The sequence below is a fragment of the Malaya genurostris genome, chromosome 1 (assembly GCF_030247185.1).
Source record: "Malaya genurostris strain Urasoe2022 chromosome 1, Malgen_1.1, whole genome shotgun sequence".
Classification (NCBI taxonomy): domain Eukaryota; kingdom Metazoa; phylum Arthropoda; class Insecta; order Diptera; family Culicidae; genus Malaya; species Malaya genurostris.
In genome coordinates, this window is record NC_080570.1 from 146,649,365 (window position 1) to 146,671,268 (window position 21,904).

A 21,904-nucleotide genomic window follows, 5' to 3' on the forward strand; every position below is an offset into this window, starting at 1 on the left:
TCATGTTTTCAAAACCGGATCTAGAAACGGCAATGGAAAACGACGTATTCTCGGATTCTTTATTTAGATAAGAATATTCCGAGAATGAAAACGCTGTGAACTGCAAGAAGTATTTTTTTCACTCAAATGTTTAAACGCTCAACGCTTACTCTAATGTATGAATAAATGCGAGAGAACTCATGGCAATGAGTTTATTTTACTCAAATTTTGACATATTGTTCCAGTTTATTAATTTGAGTAATCGCAACTCAAACCATGAGTTATGTTCAAAGAGCGTGTGGAATCAATTTTTCAAAAGCTCAGGCTCGGGAAGACGTATCGTAGTAGGCGTGTGCGTCGAGAGTGAAAAAAATAGTTTTTGTCGGTTATTGAGAACTCGAAAAAATGTTAATTCCCAAAGGTCAAATTTCCACGTACATCGCTTTTCGTGTTTTTAGAGGTGTTCAGTGGCCTACCAAGAAAAAAATGCACCCCGGGGCAAAACCTAATTTGCTATCATACTGTTGAAATGTTCAATTTGAGTTGAAATGGTATAAAATCCCAGTGCGATTTCCTAAGCAACTCTTATTGGTCAATCAACAGAAAATATTATATCAGTATGCAATCCGCCAAGATTATCGTCACAACGTAACACAACTCAAGTTCAGCATAATATTATGGAAAAGGAAAAGAATGCACTTTACCAAATTTTCAGCATATTATTTTAATGAATTTCGAGCATGTGGATTTTTGAATAATCAGTAAGATGTTTGGACCTATCAAGCAGGAATTTACGATCACCAGATTGACGATTGACGGGGAAGGATGTCATCATAATGAATCATAATCATCATAATTATCTTCAATAACCATTGTAAAATATGAGTTTATTTGCATCGCACAAAAATTGTATTCAAAAAGTGTGTACAATATCGATTACGAGCTTCTGTCTAGCACACTGTATTATAACGTTTTTTCTTCGATTAAGGCAACTTGGTTCATAGTTTTTCTTAGTTTTCTGGATAAACGTGATTTAGTAAAAAATAACATTGTTTTTATTTAAAATACGTAATAAATCTTAGAGTACTCTTGCGTTACATTTGCCATTGTAGCATGAGAAACGTTCAAATTACGGATGATTGTTCTAGACAAGTACGGAGGGTAAAACAACAATAAATGGATGTAAACCGATGGTAGAACAAATTTGATCATACAATGAAAAAACAAAATTTAAAAAAAAATGCTAACTTTTTTGTGGATTTCCTCTGAGGATCAAATTTAAATTGAAGTCAATTCCCCGTGGTTAATTCGGTACAGTATTGTCTTTTGAACCACGCGTGTTCGGCGGATGGACTTACCCTAGCGTTGGACGACAGTAGCTGCATACTGGATCAGTTCGGTGATTAGTGGTTTAGTGTGTCTCTGGAGGGAGGGGTAGGGTTAGATTACTAGTTATATGTACTAGAGATAGACGCAATCCATCAGCTGTTTACCCACGCCACTGTAAGGAAGAAGGGCAAATCATCCACTGTAAGTAGAGAGAATAGGTGAAGCACACGGTTTTTAATCACGCAGCAACCAGTGATAGGACAGATTGGGGAAAAAAACTACGATATATACAGGCTAAGAATAAAACTAATCCCGTACCACGATCCGTAATTCTGAAAAACCAACTAGAACTAGTGATAGAAGGGTGAACAAACCAAACTCACATAAGCAGCATTAAAAACTTCACTCACCTCTTGGTGGGATGAGCCTTTTGATACGGATTTTGCAATATCTTCGGGTGGCACTCCATCACTTTGAGCAGTAAACTGTCCAGATAGTCTTCCAATTCCTTCACCTTTTGTTTTTGATAGTGAACTTCGTTTTCCAAATTGTGCGCCAATTTCATCATGTCTTCGCGAGTTTTGCCTTCGTATTTAGCCAAAATCTCCGGTGATACTTCCGTCACTAGTTTGCTCTGTCGGGCTGCCATCGGAAGAATATCACCTGTTCCGATGCTTCCATTCTCACCGCCGATAATGATTCTTTCATTATTTATATGGTGCTGCTTGAGATGATGTTGTTTGGTTCCGTTCAGCTGCTTCTTCGCACCAGCACTGGAAAGATTTTCCATTGACTCTGCCCGGTGGTCTTTAATAAAATGCTTCAACTTTCTGGTAAATGAATTACTATCCTTCTCGGGTTTCGGCGATGGTTGATTAACCGATTTGCGACTGTTGCTTATGGTGCTGCTGGTGATTGGTTGATTGTCTAGGACCAGTTTCTCATTGGCTTTGCCGATATCCTGCGAACCAGCGCGAGGAAGCGGTTTCGGTTTATCGTTAGTTGTGTCCTCCTTCTGGCTTTTGTTGCTCAGCAAAGGTGACGTAGGGGCAGTAACTGAGGTGGGTGCAGGACCGGTTGGTTCTCTAGGGACATTTTTCTGTTGCGCCTTTTCTTCTTCCTCTTCCTGTTGGACGGCAAGCATCACTCGAGAATTCTCCCAGGATCTTCGCTTCAGTGAATCAGTGCTTCCAATGTCGAGATGTTTTCCGTACAACTTCTGTTCCCACTCATCAACTTTACCCACCGTCGATTCCGGCTCGTTTTCTATTAGCAACCGTGATGGTTTCGATGGCGGAAGTGTTATCGATTTCTGCTTCCTGGTCTCGTCCGGTGTTGATGCACTGGACTGCGTAGCCGACCTTGGCAGAATGTGTCCCGCTCCTCCACTTTGCGCCCGGATATTCAAGGAACTACCCGAACTTTTGTGAGATAGATTATCGAATACAAATTCGTCCTCATCTTCACTGATTACCCCTGGATCGGCATCGCCGAATGTCTGCCTAGATTGTCTTGAGGTTAGTCCGCTCGGTGTTCCAATGCTTGAATAGCTTCCGGTAAACGAGGCATCGTCCCCGGGAACACCGTCCCCTTCCTTGTGTTTCTTCTTCCCAATTCCGCTTATGTGAACTTTAGACCCGAGCGATTTGGCAAACTTCTTCAGGCCTTTACGCTTCTCGATCGCCCCGATACTAAGCAGCGACCCGCCGACATTGGAAGCAAGGTTACTAATCGAACTTTTGCTCTTCTCCTTTTTGCTGAGATCCGTCAAAGATCCGGCTTTTACGGTGAACGCGATGCGCACCTCCAGCTCGCCACGTTCTTTCTTTTTCTCCTTTCCCGGTTTACTTTGCAGCTTAAACCACCGGGATCGTGGTCGTTCGTACACATCCATTTCGTTCAGTGGTAGGACAACCTGACCCAGAAACTCATCGATGCCGAGGGTATTATGGTGGAGAGCCGTCAGTACCAGCTCGGCCCGATTGCCCTGCGTTGGAATTTGTCTGCAAGCAGATAGAAATTCGAATATTAGTGAAAGTTGTAGGGGATTTGTGTCGCTTTGCGCGTAATTGGAATTAAAAATGGCTTTTTGGTCAATTGTTTTATCTACAAAAAGTATTCGCTACAAAGCAAAGATTCGAAGTAACTCTGCGTCAAATCTTCTTTATCACGAGAGCTTATTCTTATTTTCCAGATCGGTTTTAGAAATCGAATTCAAAGAAATCATTACTTCTACTGAGAATATTGCATCATCACACCGAAGATCATGTTTTCAATGGGACTGAGTATAACTTGGTTAAAAGTTCAAAACTTGTAATTTATCAGCCCACAACCTGGCAGACCGTGTCCGCCCATCTGCTTGAGTGAGGTTCACTTCAAGCTGGCTGTGAGCCTACTAAAGCCTGACCGTTGATATGCACTAGACCGTATAGCACACCGGCTTCCTCCACCAGCAGGCGCTGCTCTGAGTCCCACTGGTTTCAGATACATTAGGTTAGGGATAGTGGAGATAAATAGGGAAATATAGCATTTAGAAGTTTACTAACTACTACTAACTACTGTCTTTGTGGCTGAAAATAAAACGTACGGAACAATAATAATAATTACAATAATAACAATAATAATAATAATGGTAATAATAATAAAGTGACATTAAAAACAATAGTGCACTTACCCCTCTCTCCCCACCTTACCTCAGCTTAACAAAGGTCAAGTTATCACTCAGTTACCATCTTTTCGTCGTTCTCTGGAGACGCCCCAGGGTTCTTCTTCCTAAAATTTCCTTGCTCTTAGGCCTTCGATGACAGTTCCTTATTTCAACATTCTCGTTTCATTGCGCCCCCACCATGAAATGAAATAAGATAAAATAAAGTCAGGTGTTAGTAAGTCTGTTGGATCATATGATGCAAGGTAAGGATGCGCATTCAACACCAGATTGTCCAGGGAAGCCACAGTATGTACACAATGGCACGATTGCTTAAAATGTCTTCACACCTGCCCTGATCAGTTTCGCCGTCAATGCAACCTGTATAACATCAGTACCGATATCGAACCGGATCGGAAGGTTTGAAACTTCCCCAACGGTTCATAAGATGTCAATCCGCTCCTATTCCTGATCAGAGATGCCAGAACCGCAGATATGTCTGTAAATCTGCAAATTTTACAGACTTTTGAAATTGTCGCGACCTTTTTTCTAAGTTCGTTTAGTAATACATCATAGAGAAATTTCTGCAATATTTGCTAACAGCAGATTTGTTTTCAGATATACAGACTTTTGCAACGCTGTCTGAAGATATTTGAAATTTTTTTCTGGCATCTCTGATAATAATAAGTCCACTTTTTGAATTTAATTCACCTGTTCTGGACGAATGTGATATATTAATCACCCCCATTCTGCATCCCGATCGAGTCGGACCCCGTCAAACGAATGTAAAAACCTGAACTCGATCGAGCTACAGAACGCAAAACTTCACACCCGATCGAAACAATCCGACTCGAACAGAACACAGAGCCGGGGTGAATAAGCATCCCAATTGCATCAGTAATGCCTGAAACAACCCAATGGCCCATTGTCAATTTCAAGCAGTATCAGTCATGTCAACTCTGTGATAAATACAGATGATATAATAAATTCGTTTTACCGTTTTAAGCGAACGATCGATCTCGGTATGATCCGACTTGGTCAACACGAAGTGTAAATTGACTCCCACCCTCATCCGCCAAGCAGGGTACGCGCCCTGTAGTTTATCATCCTAAGCTCAGGGCAATAGGATAGTTACTATTAATAATATAAAATTTATAATTTTGTTAATAAAAGTTTACATGTTGCACACTTCCCACGTTAAGAATATTAGCAACAGTCACAAAGTGGGTTGATAATCGAGACATCTATAGTAAGATGTTAGTTCCTTATCAACAGTTGCACTCTGTCCCACCGCTTGCTAATACTCCGCACCTCCTCATTCTGCTAAAAACAGGAGTCACCAGTCATCATTTGACACCGTGTAGGCATGAGGTCGGGGCTTGTGACGACCAGAGCTAAGTCAATCAAACTGCCGATACAAACAGTAAGATATGATATTTGTCGCTCCTTCCAGGATGTCGTGCACCTTTGACCCCCAACTTGGTTAAAAGTTCAAAACTTATGAAAATCTAAGCGCATTCTCCTCAGTGTAAGCTTTTGATAATTTTAAATGATTTTTTCAGTGTGTAAAACTGAGCCCACTGTAAACTTGACCGCGATTGAATATATGAAGACAAACACGAGAAAATGTCCTAAGTGCAAATGAAAGTTTCTCTTTCGAGTATTACGGCTCAATCAGCAATCCTTCCTTCTAACACTTTACATAGGACAATAGCAAAAACCATCAACTTTCGATAGAAACTGTAGAATTTGTTGGAAATTACAGGAATTTACCGTAATAATTCAGAGAGAAAGTAAACCAAGAGAAATTGTCATTTGCACTTCGTACCTTTTTTAATGTTCATCGAGAAATGTATGTCGAACAGAGACGTCAAATTGCTCAATGGCATGCTTGCTGCGCGATTCCATCTTTACTACATTACAAAAAATTCACGTTAAAATTACATTAAAAATCACTCACGCTCTTTAAACATAACTCATGGTTTCAGTTGCGATTACTCAAATTCATAAACTGGAACAATATGTCAAAATTTGAGTATGGATTTGAGTAAACTAAACTCGTTGCCATGAGTTCTCTCGCATTTATTCTTACATTAGAGTAAGCGTTGAGTTTTTAAACATTTGAGTGAAAAAAATACTTCTTGCAGTTCAGTGCGTTTTCATTCTCGGAATATTATTATCGAAACAAAGAATGCAAGAATACGTCGTTTTCCATTGCCGTTTCTAGATCTGGTTTTGAAAACATGAATCAACGTCAATCATCGATGTTTTGTGGTTTCAATTATGCTTAGTGAAAAGTGAAAAGTGAAAAAAAAAAGCTTAGGATATCAAAATAATTCAATTTTTACTCCAAACCGTTCAAAAGGAAACGGTTTCGAATCACTATTTTGCGCATTCAAAAGAAAGAAGAATAACTTTGTATATGAAAATTTACGAAGAAAAAATTCTTTATTTTGAGAGCAAGGAACTCAAATTTTGAGTTGAACTTACTCAAACTTTGAACAAATTTTTTTTTTCTTATTTTGAGTAAAAATTACTCATATTTTGACAATTTCATTCCTTAACGCAAAAATGAGTAGATAGGTGGTAACTCAAGTTTAGAGTACGTGCACTTTTTATGAATTTGAGTGATGTGTCACTCGATTTTGAGTTATGTTCAATGAGAGTGCTGGTAAATGGTTTCAAACGGTGAATGGTTTGTTTTACACACTTGACGAAAATGAATGTTAAGCGAACATCGTCTATAACTAGTAGAGTCCTCACATACAATTTACATGAATTGACCAATCGTCAAACAATCCACGTGAATTTCCAGTAAAATGGAGAGCAGTGCATTCTTAAAGTGTAACTAGTTTGGTAATTGTGATTTTCCTTTTAATAAATCTCTCGATTTTGCAGATGTTGTCAGTTAATAGCCTTTTCAACCCACTCCCACAATCTTATCGGCGCTGCAATCGAATTTTATCAGGTTTCGGCATTTGGTGCAAAGTAACACGTGTTGCAGTTTAAAGTTGACTTGATCATAAACACGCATTGTCTTTTATCTATAAAACATGTTACTCTTACTGGATTAACATTGAATAGTTCAAAAGGGTTGTCCATTCAAAACTACGTGAAAAGTAGGCTGGAAAATATTTACATAACTACACTCAAATAAACATTCACGTTCGATTCACTTGAAAAATCACGTAAACTGGTATCAAATGTCAAATTGAATGTTTTACGTGACGAAATTGAATGTTACACGAACATCCCCTAAAATGATAATCAAACAATCTACGTGAATTTCCAGTGTGAAAAACTCGATTTTGAAAATGGCGAACAGTGGCCCTCAAAGTGTGAGTAGTGTAATATTTGCGAGAAATGTAATTTAATTACAATTTTTTACTACATCGACCGGACCATTCCAATATGAAAGTTTCCATGTGTTCGACTGGACCGAGTGCATGCGTGAGTCCGGAAGTGTGCCCGCTCCTTTCGAATGCTTCAAACAGGCCGGTGGTCCACCGAAAAACGAGTTCAGAATCGGTATGAAGCTATAGACAATGGACTCATGTAATGCGAACTCAACCTGCATCGGTAGTGTTGTGCAAGTTCTCGGATCTCGACTTCAGCTTCGGTTGGATGGCAGTGACAACAAAACGATTTCTGGAGGCTTGTCGATTCGAGATCCCACGACGTTATTAGTTGCTTTTAATTTTCAACCGTTAAAATTCTATGCTAATTTTCTGAAATAAATGTTTTATTTTTCATGGCATTTTTCATTTCCTAGATTTATATAAAAATCTGAAATCTCCCTTTCGACTTCAACCAGTATATAAAATAGTAATTCTCTGGTATCGAAATTTTATATGAACTGATAGGTAAATGTGATATGAGCAGTACATTATATTTTACCTATGAAACACGTAGCTTTTACTGGATTATGCATTAAACAGTTTTTAAATGCCAGTCCATTAAAACCTACGTGAAAAGTAGGGTGGAAAATATTCACATAACTTTTCAGGTAACTATAACATGATTATTTTTTTTTTGAGTGTATAAGTTGATTATTTTTTTGAATGTGGTAAAGATGAACCCGCTTGCACGTGCCTGACAGATTTCCCTCCAGACGCCTAGCAACACCTGCCAGTCGGTTTTGCCTGAATGCTGGCAGAATTCCGACAAAAGTCAGGTAAAAACCGCTTCCGGCAGAGCATTTCGCAGAGCGGTTATTAACGGGTCTGTTTCCGCCGAATTCTTGCTATATTCTGCATTTTTAGCACTTTTGGATTAATATTTTCCATTAGAAGCATAAATGAAGGGTAAAAACACTGCTTTTGCACTACCAGACATGGTATGCAAAGCTTCTCCTCTGGTCTCATGACTGGTTTCTACATACATGCAGGATTGACGAACATCAAATGAAGTCGAACAGAAGAAAAGAAGGAAGAGCGATCTTGTCAGACGTGATGTGGCGAGAGAATGACGCAATTTCGCCTGCAAACTTTTTGAAGCTTCTGCCAGCTGTCAGAATTTCTCACAAGCATGAAATCGCAGTATGCACACTGCTAAAAATCGACACCTGTTTAAAAAATGTTTTTTTCTGAATACATTTCAAGTTCTAGACTCAATAACATATAAAATACGCTTCATTTGTTTTCCAAAATTCTAGCGCTTGAAAGGTTTCCATTACGTATCTTAAAAATTTTACACAGTAAGTATATCCATTACATTGTCGTCAATCATCTCTCAACTTCATCCATGGAAATAAACAATAAATCAGGAGCTGACAGTGAACAACTAACACTCGTTCAAACATATCAGCAGGTATTTCATGAATAATACCACCGGATCGTAATCCACACTAAACAGTGACTTTTTTGAGATGCATTGGTAACTTTTCCAATGCGAGTCTTCGCTCCAGATGCGGCCAGATTCAACCAGAAAAGAGCTTCGTCGCCGAAAACAAACTTTTCGATAAAAAAGTAGGGAGTTCCTTCAACTTTGCCAGCGCTCATTCATGAATAATTACCAAACAACGATTCGTGATTAAATTATAGTCTAATCTGAACAAGTTTGACAATGAAATCACCCTTCAGTTTCACACAAAAATGCTGCTCTTTGTTTTACACAAACATCTTTAAATCATCCTAGGTATAAGATAAATTGGAACCGAACAAACTGTCACTAGAAAACGGACTAATATATTACTGCTTAGCATAAAATACGTACAGTTCACACTCCTCATGCCACTCGACCGCGTCTGGCGCCTTCTCCTTGACCGATGTCTGATATTTCTCTTTGCCGAGGGCGATAATAACGAAACAGTTGTTGGTGCCATGCTTGCCCTTGATCAGCAGACCTTTCGCGCGTTGCACTGCATCGATGGGACATCATTCCGCCATTTACCATCATTCAGATCGATCCAAAAAAAACCGAGAAGAGAAAGAGAAAAAAATAAGAACAAAACAGAAAAAAGTGGTTATGCAATGGTTAAACAATCAAATCTGAATGCATTTTTTTAGGTGCATTGAAATATCTTGCTGCTGCTGGCTGACGTTAAGTGCTTGTTGCAAGTCACTTAGCGTAATTAAATCCACACGAATGGAGCCGCCCCTCGGAGCGAATTTCTTCCGCTTCTATATTCCATACTTTCATCTACGGTTATTTTTTCGCACTCGAGGAAAATGAAAGTGTTTATTTTTATGATCTGTCGGAGAAATATTTTCCTGGTGCCCCTGTCTTCAAGTAGCACTTTCCAGTTCAAACAAATTTAAGATGCTTTCATTTGGCACCTTCTCCATCCGTTCGACTCTGGCTAATGTGTGAGATAAGTAAGTTTTTTTCTTTACAAACTCACATTAGTGTTCCACTTATCGCACAATTAGTGGTGGCTCTAAAATTCTTGACTTAATTAGTGTAAGGTGTGTATGTTTCAGAGCCGATAACAGACAATCAAAATTCATACGATAAAACACCGAAGGTTGTCAGTTCATCGCTCATCCTGATTCATGGCCGTAGACTGGTTGGGTCATACCTGACGGGTGACTCAAACGGAACACTCGCAACACATTACTCCCCTCCCTTCTTAGCACCATCACTATCGCCACGACGGGCTTGGGAATCGAATTATGTCACTATGCATTATCTAAGGAATTTGCGAAATGTGTTTGTCTGTCTGTATGTGCGTGTTCTAAATAGTTGTATTCGACCCAGTGCAGTGAGAAAAACACTTTTTCACGTTGACTTCAACGAGAAACACGTGAGCATAAAAAATATGCATTTGGTGAATCGTGCTTGTGAGCCGTTGTCTTTGAGCATAGCTTGCATGGATGGTGGGTATGTGTGTGTGTAGGTGGGCGTTGGATGCGCTGATGCATCATGATATAATTTTTCCAGATACTGAGTTTATGCCCATAATGCCTTTCAGTCATGTTGGGAGCGATGAACCACTAGACTTGGTAATATCAGGTCGAGTAAACTGGAATCGACTGTAGGGTTTAACACTTTTGAAAAAAAAAAAACATTTTGATTTTATTCTTATTTTCTTATAAAAAAAACATCTCAAGAATTGAACAATATAAATTTTCTCGCCTATCGGAACAAAACACTGGAAGTTGTGCACTCATACTGCGAAGAGGCAAGAGGCTCAGGCCTGCTTCGATTGACTTGAAAATTTTATTGAACATTCTTGAAATGTTTTACTGTCACAGAATACTAAGAGCGAATTCAGCAGCTTGAAGTTTTATGTGGGAGATCTATAATAGGACTGAAACTAAAACAAACGTATCCCCAGCAATCCGTTCTAGTTTTATTTACTCGAACAGTTCTACTGTCAAATTTAAAACTGGTACACGCTGCCGTTCAATGTTTTGTAGTTTTGAAACACGAGTAAATCGGTGCTGGGGCTGCCAGTTTCTCTTGTTATAATTTCCAGATTTAAATTTTAAAACTGACATAAATTATGCATCTAGAACTGGAACACTCTTGAACATGCCCTAAGCAAAAATATCATTTTTTAGATTTTTTTTTTTCAGAACTATCGTTCAACAATTTTTTTGTATAATAAAAAGCATCATTCGAACAACATTTTGTAATTTTTTCGTGGAAAAATATTGTCAGTGAAGAGGTATTTTTGAGGACGCTTCTTAAAAATCATGATTTGCGATGTCCACTGTATCTCAGCACAGACTAATCAGAAGTGAACAAATCAAAGCAGCATAGTTTCTGTTTGATTTTTTTAATTTTTGGTGGTTGGTTAAATTTAAAAATACGATTTTTCACGAAAAAATCGTCCATTTTGTATCTGTAAAACCTCCCCATAGTAACAAACAACGAAAAGGAAAACGTTGGGGTCTGTTTTTTATATGTAGAAAGTGTGTGCAAAATTTGATAAAAATTGGTGCAGTAGTTTTTGAATGACGGTGGACACGTACTTTCAAAACCTGCTTTCGAGAAAAACGCGTTTAAAGTTTAGTGTCTATAAAATCGAAGGAAACAATTTATTACTCAAGGAGCACGTAGGCTTCAGCATTCTCAAAAAGCCATATTTTTTCTATTGTATTTTGTTATAACGAAACATTTCGAGAATGCTTTGTCAAGTGTTTAAGTCAATCGAAGCAGAAATCTTGGTCCTGTACGCGCAGCTCTTATTTCTTCGTAGCATGAGATCGGCAAATATAAAGGCCCATAACTTGTTGAGTTTTATTCCGATAGACTTCAAAATTTCACAGAATATTTTTGAAATGTTTTAAATAATAAAAGATTTTTCAAAAGAGTTAGACCCTACCCGCCCCTTAAACGAAGTCTAACAAACGAAGCGAACCTGTGTTTCTGTTACTTCTGCATATGTAAGTCAAGCTAAACAGCATAAATCAGCAGCATAAAACATGTGGTAGGATTATTATTTTTATTATTATTATTACTATTATCATTATTATTAATCACTACACCACCGGCACCGTATTACTGCACTACCGGATGTGAAAATTTGAATTCATTGACATTCGTTTATTCTTTCGGTCGCACTGATCATAGAATAGCTATAATTTTTATAAACCGCATCATCGTCTTTTACCAATATTACACACCAGTAGCAGACATCCGTAACCGTTTCGTTTTCTTTCTAGCTTGTACTAAATAGAACAAAGCACGCATCGTTTGTTTTGTGTTTTCTTTTTCTTCCGGTGTGGTACATATTGTCATTCTATATGGCGATTTGAAAACTCGGACACTCATTGCCCTGTAACTGCGGAACCGGGAGTCGGATCCGGATGAAATTTCACAGTAGCTTTAAAGATTATATGAGCTTTAATTCAAATCAAGATATGTGAAAATCGGTTCAAGCATCGCAGAGAAATCGAAGCGAGTTCTATTTTCAATGTTTTTCTGCACCACTTTCAGTGCTTCCGGAACAGGAAAAGGGGGGACCAGTAGTGCCGAATTAATTTGTTATGCCCACAAACTAACAAGCTCTGCAAACTAGAAGAATTTGTCAGACAGTTTTATGGGATTTGTACCCATTTTTGACCATCGTTTGTGAAAAAATACTAAAGAAATTGGAAATTTTTCACTTATCACGCTTTAGTTCCGGAACCGGAAGTCGGATCCGGATAAAATGTTCCAGAAATTTTTAGTAAACTATAAAACCTTTAATTTGAATCTTAGTTTGTAAAAATAGATTGAGCTGTTCCAGAGAAAATTGAATGTACGCTTTTTCTCTAATTTTCACATATTACTCTGTAACTCCGGAACCGGAAGTCAGATCGAAATGAAATTCAAGAGCAGGCTTTGGGACCATAAGACCTTTTATTTGAATCTTAGTTTTTGAAAATCCGCTCAGCCATCTCCGAGAAAAGTGAGTGCATATTTTTGTCACACACACACACACACTTGCTCAGTTCGTCGAGCTGATTCTAATGGTATATAACATTCGCCCATCCGGGCCTCGGTTAGAAAAGTCGGTTTTCATAGTGATTGAGAAAGGCAAAAAATCCCCATACAAAATTTGAGCAAAATCAGGCATGGGTAAGGGGTGCTGTCCGGCGGTTAAGGTTTGAAAATTTTCGATCTTGAAAAAGCACCAATAGGGGAGTAAAACATGAAATTTCCGAAATCGAAAATTATGTTTAACGTCAAAAGTCTTAAAATTGCATGAAACTTTTGCACTTTTGGAATCATTATTTTTTTCGATTTCGAAAATTTCATACTGGTTTTGCATCATTTTGTATGACAGTTTGAAAGTTTTGACACTCATCGCCCTATAAATTTTGGAACCGGAAGTCGAATCTGGATGAAATTGCATCTTTCAAAACAATGAGAACTTTAATTTACCGTTGTTTTCGAAAGCGGAAACCAGGGGCTAATAGTCACAAGGTAGATTTATATATTCACTAACTAACAAGGTCTGCTCACTAGATGAATTAACCAGTAAGTTTTATAAAAATTTGCACCTCGTTTCGCCATCACTTGCGAAAAAATATTCATGGAAATGAAAATTGCACAACCCGTAAATTTGGTCACGAGACACTACTGACCGAATTGAGGTCATAAGAAACAACCATATTGTCTGACCCTGGTACCTAGAGATTGTCACCTTTTTCTTGCATTCCAAAACTTTCTTAGTGATGAGGAAGTTGCATCAAGAGTTGAGTCAACTGCTAGAGTTTTTCTCCAATTGGGACCCTAACATCCATGGGAGAGACACTACGAGCTACCCTTAAAATGTCAACAATGTAGTCGTCTTCGATCATGGAAAAAGATGGCTGAATCCTTTAGTCATCATAATAACTTTGCTCTACCGAAGTCAGCTGTTATTTCCATCAAGTCTTGCACCACTTTCCTAGGAACTTTTCTCGACACACAACGTCAGCCAGTTTTGAGGTCTATTTCGCTGGCAACTGTCTTCCGTGGTGAAAACATAGCGCGACTGTTGTATAGCTTAAAGAAAGGCATCAGTGATTTTTCAGATAACAAAATTTGCCGGTAGTGATGTAAATGACATTCTTCAAACCTTCAACATCAGATGTTCTACCACACGAACTATTTTTCGTGAGCGTCATTCAAAATTAATTTCCAGGAAGCTGTTTTAAGGCCTGTCTTGGCGTAGGTTTCATTATCCTGTGCTACGCAATCAAACTTCGTCGATCGTAGTACTTTGGTCGATGTGATTTGCTTATCGTTGTAAATCCGACAGGTTTGTTAGCTTGATGCACGGTCAAAGACGACAATGCCAGCTAGCTTGCGACATCTCGGACGGAGACGGAGTTAATGTTCTGCTTGGAAAACATTTAGTTACACTTTTTCGGGTTTTTCGACCTCCGACATTTGATTTTCTACCGAATCAGAATTCCTGGTTGTCAACAATCGTTCTCCGAAAACTTTTATTATATTGGTGACACTTGATTTGGCCCCATTCAATAATTTCGCCAAGTTAGCGTACGGGTAACTCGAATTTTCGCGATACACGAGCAACAATTGAAGAGCGATTTATTTCAATGTTTGATGACAAAACAAGCGTCAAGCTGAAGTTGGCCAATTTTCGAACGTAACATCCGTCAAATTTAGCTTCACACCCGTACGTCATAAATTACTAAAAGGACCAAGAAAGTCATCGATTCCGAAGGATAAATTCGATTTGAATTCATATTACAACAGAGGAAAAAAAACAATAACTCAGCTTCAATTTACATAGCATTGATTGTGCAAATGGGGCGTTTTGAACCTAATGTTATCATTTTTTTTTCATTTACCGGATCGCTACCCATGTGAGCAATTGAGATTTCTGCTGGTTGAGCTCGAATGAGCAGAATGAAAAAAAAAATATACTCAAGCGTTCCTCTGTTATTGACTGCCGTTGATAACCGTTGTTGGTTAGTGCACACTGTGTCCATCAGTAAGTCGGTATAGGGAGTTAATTGAACCGTGCACCGTCGCCAGCCAAGTCGGAGGTACGATTCGGGAAATGAAACGGAAAGACTGGGTTTGATTGGCACTGAAAATTGCACTAAATACTAGCACGTATCTTCGCTAGATGAACTCGGAACTGGAGCAGTTAATGAATTTCCGAACAATAGCTAGTAGCTAGGAAGCCACCGTTTGGTCGAACAATCGATTTAACGGGGTATTGCAGTCCGCACTGTGAAGTGTCATATCGAACCCAGAACAAAACGTACGATGACACGATGTAGGTTACATATATCTGAATCTTAGACTGAAGTAAATTCAAAAAAATAATGCTCAATACATGTCTGAATAAGTAATTTATCTTTTGTATTATCAGTACCACCTGCTTTGCAAAAATATATACGGTTATCATCAAGTTATAATAAAACGCATGGCTACCGATAATGACTCCACAAAACCGCTATGTGAAATGTTTGAATGTGAATTAAGAAACCGTCTGCCATAGCTCAGCGCAATGAAAAGAATCTCGCCGTTCACTTTTCATTGGGTCGCCAAGCACTGTCCGCACTGTTTCGGTAAATTGGTGCATTCATTTGTCAAACATTCACGAGAGCAAGGGTACTGATGTTGAAAAACAAAAATTGTTTGCAAATTCCAACTATCAGCTCCTATCAGTCCGAAATTGCTGCGTTTCAATTCTGTTTCACACCGAAAGCATTAATTCACTGTATTGATAAATCGCAATTTGTTGACTAACGATGACAGCCGCAGCAGATAGTACTTCATACGATCTCAGTCGGCTGTGAGTGTGAATTGTTTTTTTTTCCATCTCTATCCACAGACAGTTTACTGAATACAAATACGCGTTGCTTAGTGCCAGAGATCAACCTGCGGAACAATTTGCGGAATGCGTTTTGGCAAGCGGGCGGTACTCAAGGGCAACTTTGCTCAAGCACGGCGCCGGCCGTTTCTATAAAATTCCACAACGAAACACCACGCCGGAGGCAGAATAGGCTCTTTGGAAATCTAATTCTTGATTTCAAACCGATCAAACTTTTTTCTATGGTAGGTACCGTTAGTGAAAGCAGTTTCAAGTCGCCCCGTGTTTATTTCCTTTCTAACAGTGGAAATAGAACAGCACGATCATTAAAACACCAATCCTGGTCAAGATGGTTTATTACTTTTTTGCCGTTCCGTTCTCATAGTTTCATTGTAAAAAGAAATGATGCAAATTTGTTTTGTTTTTTTGAGAACCCGTTGTCGTATTATCTTCGTTTCGATTTTGCATCAAATGTTAATCACAATAGTAATATATCATATCTTGTCATTCATTTCTCGGGGATAGGAAGCAACGGAACGTAAAACATATTTAAACAACTCACAGAGAAGAAGATTTCATGGAAAAGGGTGAGGGGGTAATGTCACAGACATAACTGGAGGACGTGAATACGAATAAAACTGACATGTTTCTTTCTCACTTCCGAATATAGAAAAACGTTCGTATTAGTAAATTGTGTGGATTTTGAACCGATTCGCAAAATTTATCCAATGTTTACAGCAGTTGAGTTTTTGTTGGCATCATTTATTTGTCTACACCAGAACTAAAGATTAGGTTCAGGACTGAATTTTGGAACTGGATTTAAGAACAATTCAGAATTCAGTTGCAAAATCCCTCCCGTGGTAAATGGGCCTGACGGTATTGCAAACATCATCACATGCAATCAATTTGCGTTACAATGATATGTGTTACATTTTTAGTTTCATTATTGAATTAAATGAATAAGATATGGAACGACTTGAATAAGATGTTGATTGCATTACGCTCCAACATCCGTGGTTGGAGAGGCCGGTATGGGCTTAATTGAGCTCTGTTTTATGTTACATTTTCATACTACCGGCCCTTATTACCAGTGTGAATTGGTTTATTGGTGGTTTGTGTGCCATAGAATACAGTGGAATGAGATGTAATATTGTAAAATAGAATAAAATAATATAGACTGAACATGTGAGCAAACCACTGATAGCTGTTAAACGATGTTCATCCAGTTCATTTTGTGAGGATGTCTGATGGGTGAAATGATGAGTGAAATGTAAGAGGAAGTGCATGCAAGAAGGGTAATAAAGGCCACCGTTTCAGCTCAGGACTAACGATCGACCAATAGTAGAGATAAAAATAGGGTAACGGTACCCTCTTTATCTCACCTCCATTAGTTATCTCGTATACAAAAACCATTAGTTAGAGTGAGATTTGTTGTTTCTGTTTGATAGATTGACTTCTAGAGTGAGATAAAATTAGGAGCATTCGCTTCGAGATTTCGCGTGGCCATATCAGTATTGAAAAATTACTTTTTCTGTGGTATAACTTCACAAAACCGAAGCGAAGATTCACCGGGGCTTATTTAAGTGAGCGAAAAAAGGTCCCAAACCTTTTATCATGCCAAGCCAAGCCAAAACCAGAGATCGGTATTTATCTGTGTGAACAGTAAATTAAAGAGAGAATTCGAATTCATTAAACTTACCCATCATTGAGATTTTTCGTTATGTACAAAATCAAAAATCGATTCAAAATAAGCATTTTATTTAGAAAAAAAAAAACAGATTTTTAAGGTATGATTCGGATAAGAAGAGAAGTGTGTTCCTGACAAAATAAAAAATAACGGCGATAGATCTCCGGTTAGACTTTATTGCGATATTCAGCAAACAAACACTAGCAAATCATCAATCGAACAGAAACAGCAAACGTCACCAAAAAGCAGCCGCTGACCAAGGCAAGCAGAGAGATTTCTCTTCGGTCGTTAAAAGTGAACAATGGATAGTGAAAAACAAAAAAAAAAACGCACAGGGGTTGCGGTCGGTACCCTCAGGAAGCCAGTTGTTTCGATCCCGGTCAAACTGGATGCATAATGTCACGAGGCCATTGAATCTAGCTCATAATTGCATACACATTTTCAAACTGTTTTGCATGTTGCAAATTGTTTCCTCGGCAGACCGACAGGTACTTAATCGTGTCTACTTTCTGGAATAATGAAAGTAGGGAAGGAGTGCAAAACTTTACACGTGAGTTATTCATCACGCGCTTTCGCTTCATCAGCCAAGCATGTATCGGGCGCCGTTGCCTTTCAGGGACGATTGGCGAATTGAAATAACAAATTTCATATTGTTGGTGCCTGTTTCGTTGTTCAATTAAACTATTTTCAGGACAGAACAGCGAACATTGCATATACCTACCAGTGACTTGTATATGAGTTGGACTCCACATTCTGCTGCCAGCAGATATTTTCCTTTACAATGTAAAGCTTGTTAAATTTTGTTTGTTTAACACGTTTTTACTACGTTCGTTTCCTATTACTTCACTGACACAGCTTAGCTACTTTGTCGAAAGATTCACATCCTAGACTCTTCAGACTTTTTTTTGTCGATTTTCTATCTATGCATCGGTCAGCAGCAGACAACAGATGGGCGCAGCTATTGTCCGAAGCAAGAAAAATTTCACTGCTAGTGCTACTTGCCACGAAGGCCAACAAACCATCAATTCCACTTTTCCCGATTGGTTTTCCTATACTCCTCTTTTTCACCCGTTGTATCTGGCGATGAACAGATTCTGAGCAGAAAACTTCAATAACAATTTTTCCATTAACAAGTGCTGTGTCTGATAGAGAAACTTTTACCAGACCATCTCACGCAGTAATTCACTAAAATTATTGAGTCACACCCGACGACCGAACAGGAAGAAGCATTATCTGCATAAATAAATACCAATCACAAACTAGCAGAAAACAGAGCACTGAAACTTTTCGATACGAACGGAATCGAGTGACTAATTCGACTTTGAATAATGGACAAAAGCAAAAATGAAAGAATTTATTTACTGGGTCTTTTCTCTCGCATACAAGACGACAAGATGCACATCAGAGTTACCATATTCACAGATTTTGTTTTTTGAAAAACCAAATATTTTTTTTACCTGTTTCGCTACATAGATTCTGTGTTACAGATCACAGATTTTAATAAAATTCACAGATTCCTACAGATTTTTGTGAATATTCTATCAAAATGGCAATTAATGTTCGAAAACATGCAACACAGATTTTTGAACTTAAAATACAGATTTTAATATGGCAACTCTGGCACATACGTATAGTTTGTCACAACCACAACCACAGGAAAAGCTGTCAACTTTCTTGTTGTGAAGCACACAGCTAACACTGAGAAACAAATGCTATGTGAGAAACTATAACTTGATAGGTGTAATGTTTGCTTGCAACAAAAAGTTAACTCATGTAATCCGAAATAATTACACCTAATCGCGTACAGTTTCTCCTTATCGCTTTTTAATCTCTGCTAAACGCCTCTAAACTCGTCAATAACACGAATACTTACAGATGTCACCGCGATTGACACTATTTTGGGAGCCGCATTCACATCACAACACCTAGGACAGGACCAGACAACTGGCTTCTTTTTCCAGAAAAATATTTCTCTTCTTATTCCGGTTGCTCCCTGCTGTAAATAATAAATGCCTCGCGATCACTGTTGCCAGTAGAGATAATTGTTCATTCTGAAAACTTTCTCCCCTTATAACATGTAATTATTTATCATTTGAAAACACTTAGACAAATGTTATATCGGTCAAAAATATAGCTCTGGATTCATTTTGATCAGATGTTTGTTTTGAAGAAAACGTTTAGTTGAAACAGCTTAATAAAATTTTTCTAAAACACTCAATTTTGAGTAATTAATTTTTGCAGCTTTATTAACTAAAGTATTCAACATATTCTATTTGAGAAAAATAATAACATACAGAAGTATCCAAAGATTGGGTGCTATTCTCAACCAACATAATCAATATTCTCGTCCATATCACACTTCGTGATTTCAGGCTTTCTCTTTGTATCATCCAGTGATTGTTAAATGTACTCGTATACTTTCCGCATTGACAGAATTTAAAAACAAATTGAACTTAAATCCTATTGAAATCAATAATTTTGAAAAGATGACCCGAAAAATAAAATATCCAATATCAAGCTACATTGTTACCGACGATACTGACTTTTTCTACCACCCTGCAGTAATCTTGATTTCAACAACTTGTACCTGCTTATGTCAGTTTCAACCAATCACGAGCTGGTCCGAAATTGGTCCTAAAAGTGGATTAACAATTGTCAGGTCCTGTCCTAGCCCAACACTATTTGTGTTGCAGCATTTACTTCATGATAAATTTATGTTTTGCTTTGGGTTGAAATAATAAGTTCATTTTTGTTTTATTCTGGAAATAAAGTTTTCTTTTACACTTATGGAGATCGCGAAAGAAGTGTTCAAATGGTTAAACTTGGAATATTTCTATATTAGACAGGAGAAATTTGCTATCGTTCCGGAACATAGGGGAACGTTTCGGAAAGTCGGGGTGACTATTTGAGTAAGTGGAAGTAGAGAGCTTCTTGTTTTCAACGTATTGGCTTTCAAACGCAAAACTCAAATCAACTCCGCACCTTCTATGTTTCACTTTATGGACCAAGAAAACGATGATGTTAACAAATTATCACATAGAGCAATATAGGAATCGAGTATTAAAAGCGGAAATAATTACTAGCATAGAATTTTTTCCTTAAACAAACCTACGGAATGGGTAAAACTTTTGCATTCATTCAACTTGTGCATAAAAAGTAAACCTATAATTTCTTCAATACTTAACTATATATAGATATTGATGCTAAATGAGTTTATGTCATCAATTTTTGTAATCGAATTTAAAGGTTTTAAACAAATGGAATGGTGGAATAAACGGCCAGACCAATTATTTCAGAGCGGTGTCAACAAGTAAAGTCAATATTATCAATCTGTAGGTCATTTTGAAAGCAAAAAACTTAGACTTATTCTCAAGCGGAATATTGAAAATATTTGTTGAAATTCTAATTGATTGAAATCAATGTTTTTCCCTAATTACAACAGAATATTCTTTGATTATTCGAATAACGAACAAATAAATAAATATTCACTGGAGAATAAACATTCCTACGTATTTTGACAGCTTCATTCGAAAACATCATCGTTTGAGTTTTGAAAAATTTTTGTATACAACAATGCGAAAGGAGAAACAAGATACTGGTCAGATCGTTCCATGAAGATATTTCATACTTTTCTGATTCACAATGCCTTACTAATAACCGGACTAGACTGAACTCCGTCGATTATTCGAGGAACGTTCAGGAATCAGGAATCAGAACAAATTGGCTCAAATGGCACGTTCCCCTTGATATTTGGAGATTTGTGCCTTGCCATCAATTTGTTTTTAGCATCATTTTCCCGATATATAAGAGGGAAGGATTGAAAGGAAATGGTAAGGGTTGGACTAGGAGGATGGGAAAAATTGACGACACAAAAACACATAAAAGCAGAAGTAAATTCTGCACCCTAAGGGATGCCGAACAATCTGCTGAGGATCACATTTAGTGGAAGCAGAAGTAAATTCTGAACCTCTACGAGGTCCCGAACAGTCCGCTGTTTATAAAACCTCCAACTCCCGAGAGGATTTGAAGATCTTACAAAAGCGACACCATTCTGCACTCCCGGAAGAATGCAGAACGATTCGCAGTATGTACGAGCAGAAGTAAATTCGGCACCCCCTAAAAGATGCCAAACAATCTGCTAAACCCAATTTAAGGTAAATACAGAAGGGATTCATTCACTCCAGGAAGAACGATGAACCCTTCTGACTATAGCTCCTTACCACATTGGGTAAGAAACGAGAGAATATCCTTCAATTTTAGCTCCGCATACACAGACTCAACCATGTATGGAGAACCAAAAACCCGGATACGTAGCTGCGTCAATGCGGGACAGTTACATATCAGATGATATGAAGTACCATAATCGCATTCACACAAATCACACGAATAATACTCAGCACGTTGAATAGTAGCCATGTGATAATTGAGTTTGCAATGTCCAGTCAGAGCTCTGACCAGAATACTGCAATGATGCTTGGAGAAATGCAGTAGACACTTTGACATTTTCAGATTTAAATCTGGTAGAAATGCTTTTGTCTGAGCGCAAGTTTGCAAGCTG

At 38.1% G+C, this 21,904-nt stretch overlaps 1 protein-coding gene across 1 annotated transcript; it reads right to left on the bottom strand.

The window, feature by feature from the left end:
• Positions 1–835: 835 nt before the first annotated feature.
• On the bottom strand, positions 836–18,695 carry LOC131426115 (rab11 family-interacting protein 5). Its single transcript, XM_058588564.1, has 4 exons — positions 18,068–18,695; positions 9,167–9,311; positions 1,719–3,311; positions 836–1,507 (listed from the first exon to the last, which is right to left on the bottom strand). The coding sequence occupies exons 1-4, from the start codon at positions 18,096–18,098 to the stop codon at positions 1,501–1,503; spliced, it is 1,776 nt and encodes a 591-aa protein (XP_058444547.1). The 5' UTR covers positions 18,099–18,695; the 3' UTR covers positions 836–1,500.
• Positions 18,696–21,904: the final 3,209 nt, after the last annotated feature.

Coding starts and splice junctions, on each gene's coding strand:
- LOC131426115 (XM_058588564.1), bottom strand. CDS start 18,098: ATGTGGAGTCCAACTCATATACAAGTCACTG. Junction 9,312..18,067: donor AACTCATATACAAGTCACTG/GTAGGTATATGC, acceptor CCATCGATGCAG/TGCAACGCGCGAAAGGTCTG. Junction 3,312..9,166: donor TGGCATGAGGAGTGTGAACT/GTACGTATTTTA, acceptor ATCTGCTTGCAG/ACAAATTCCAACGCAGGGCA.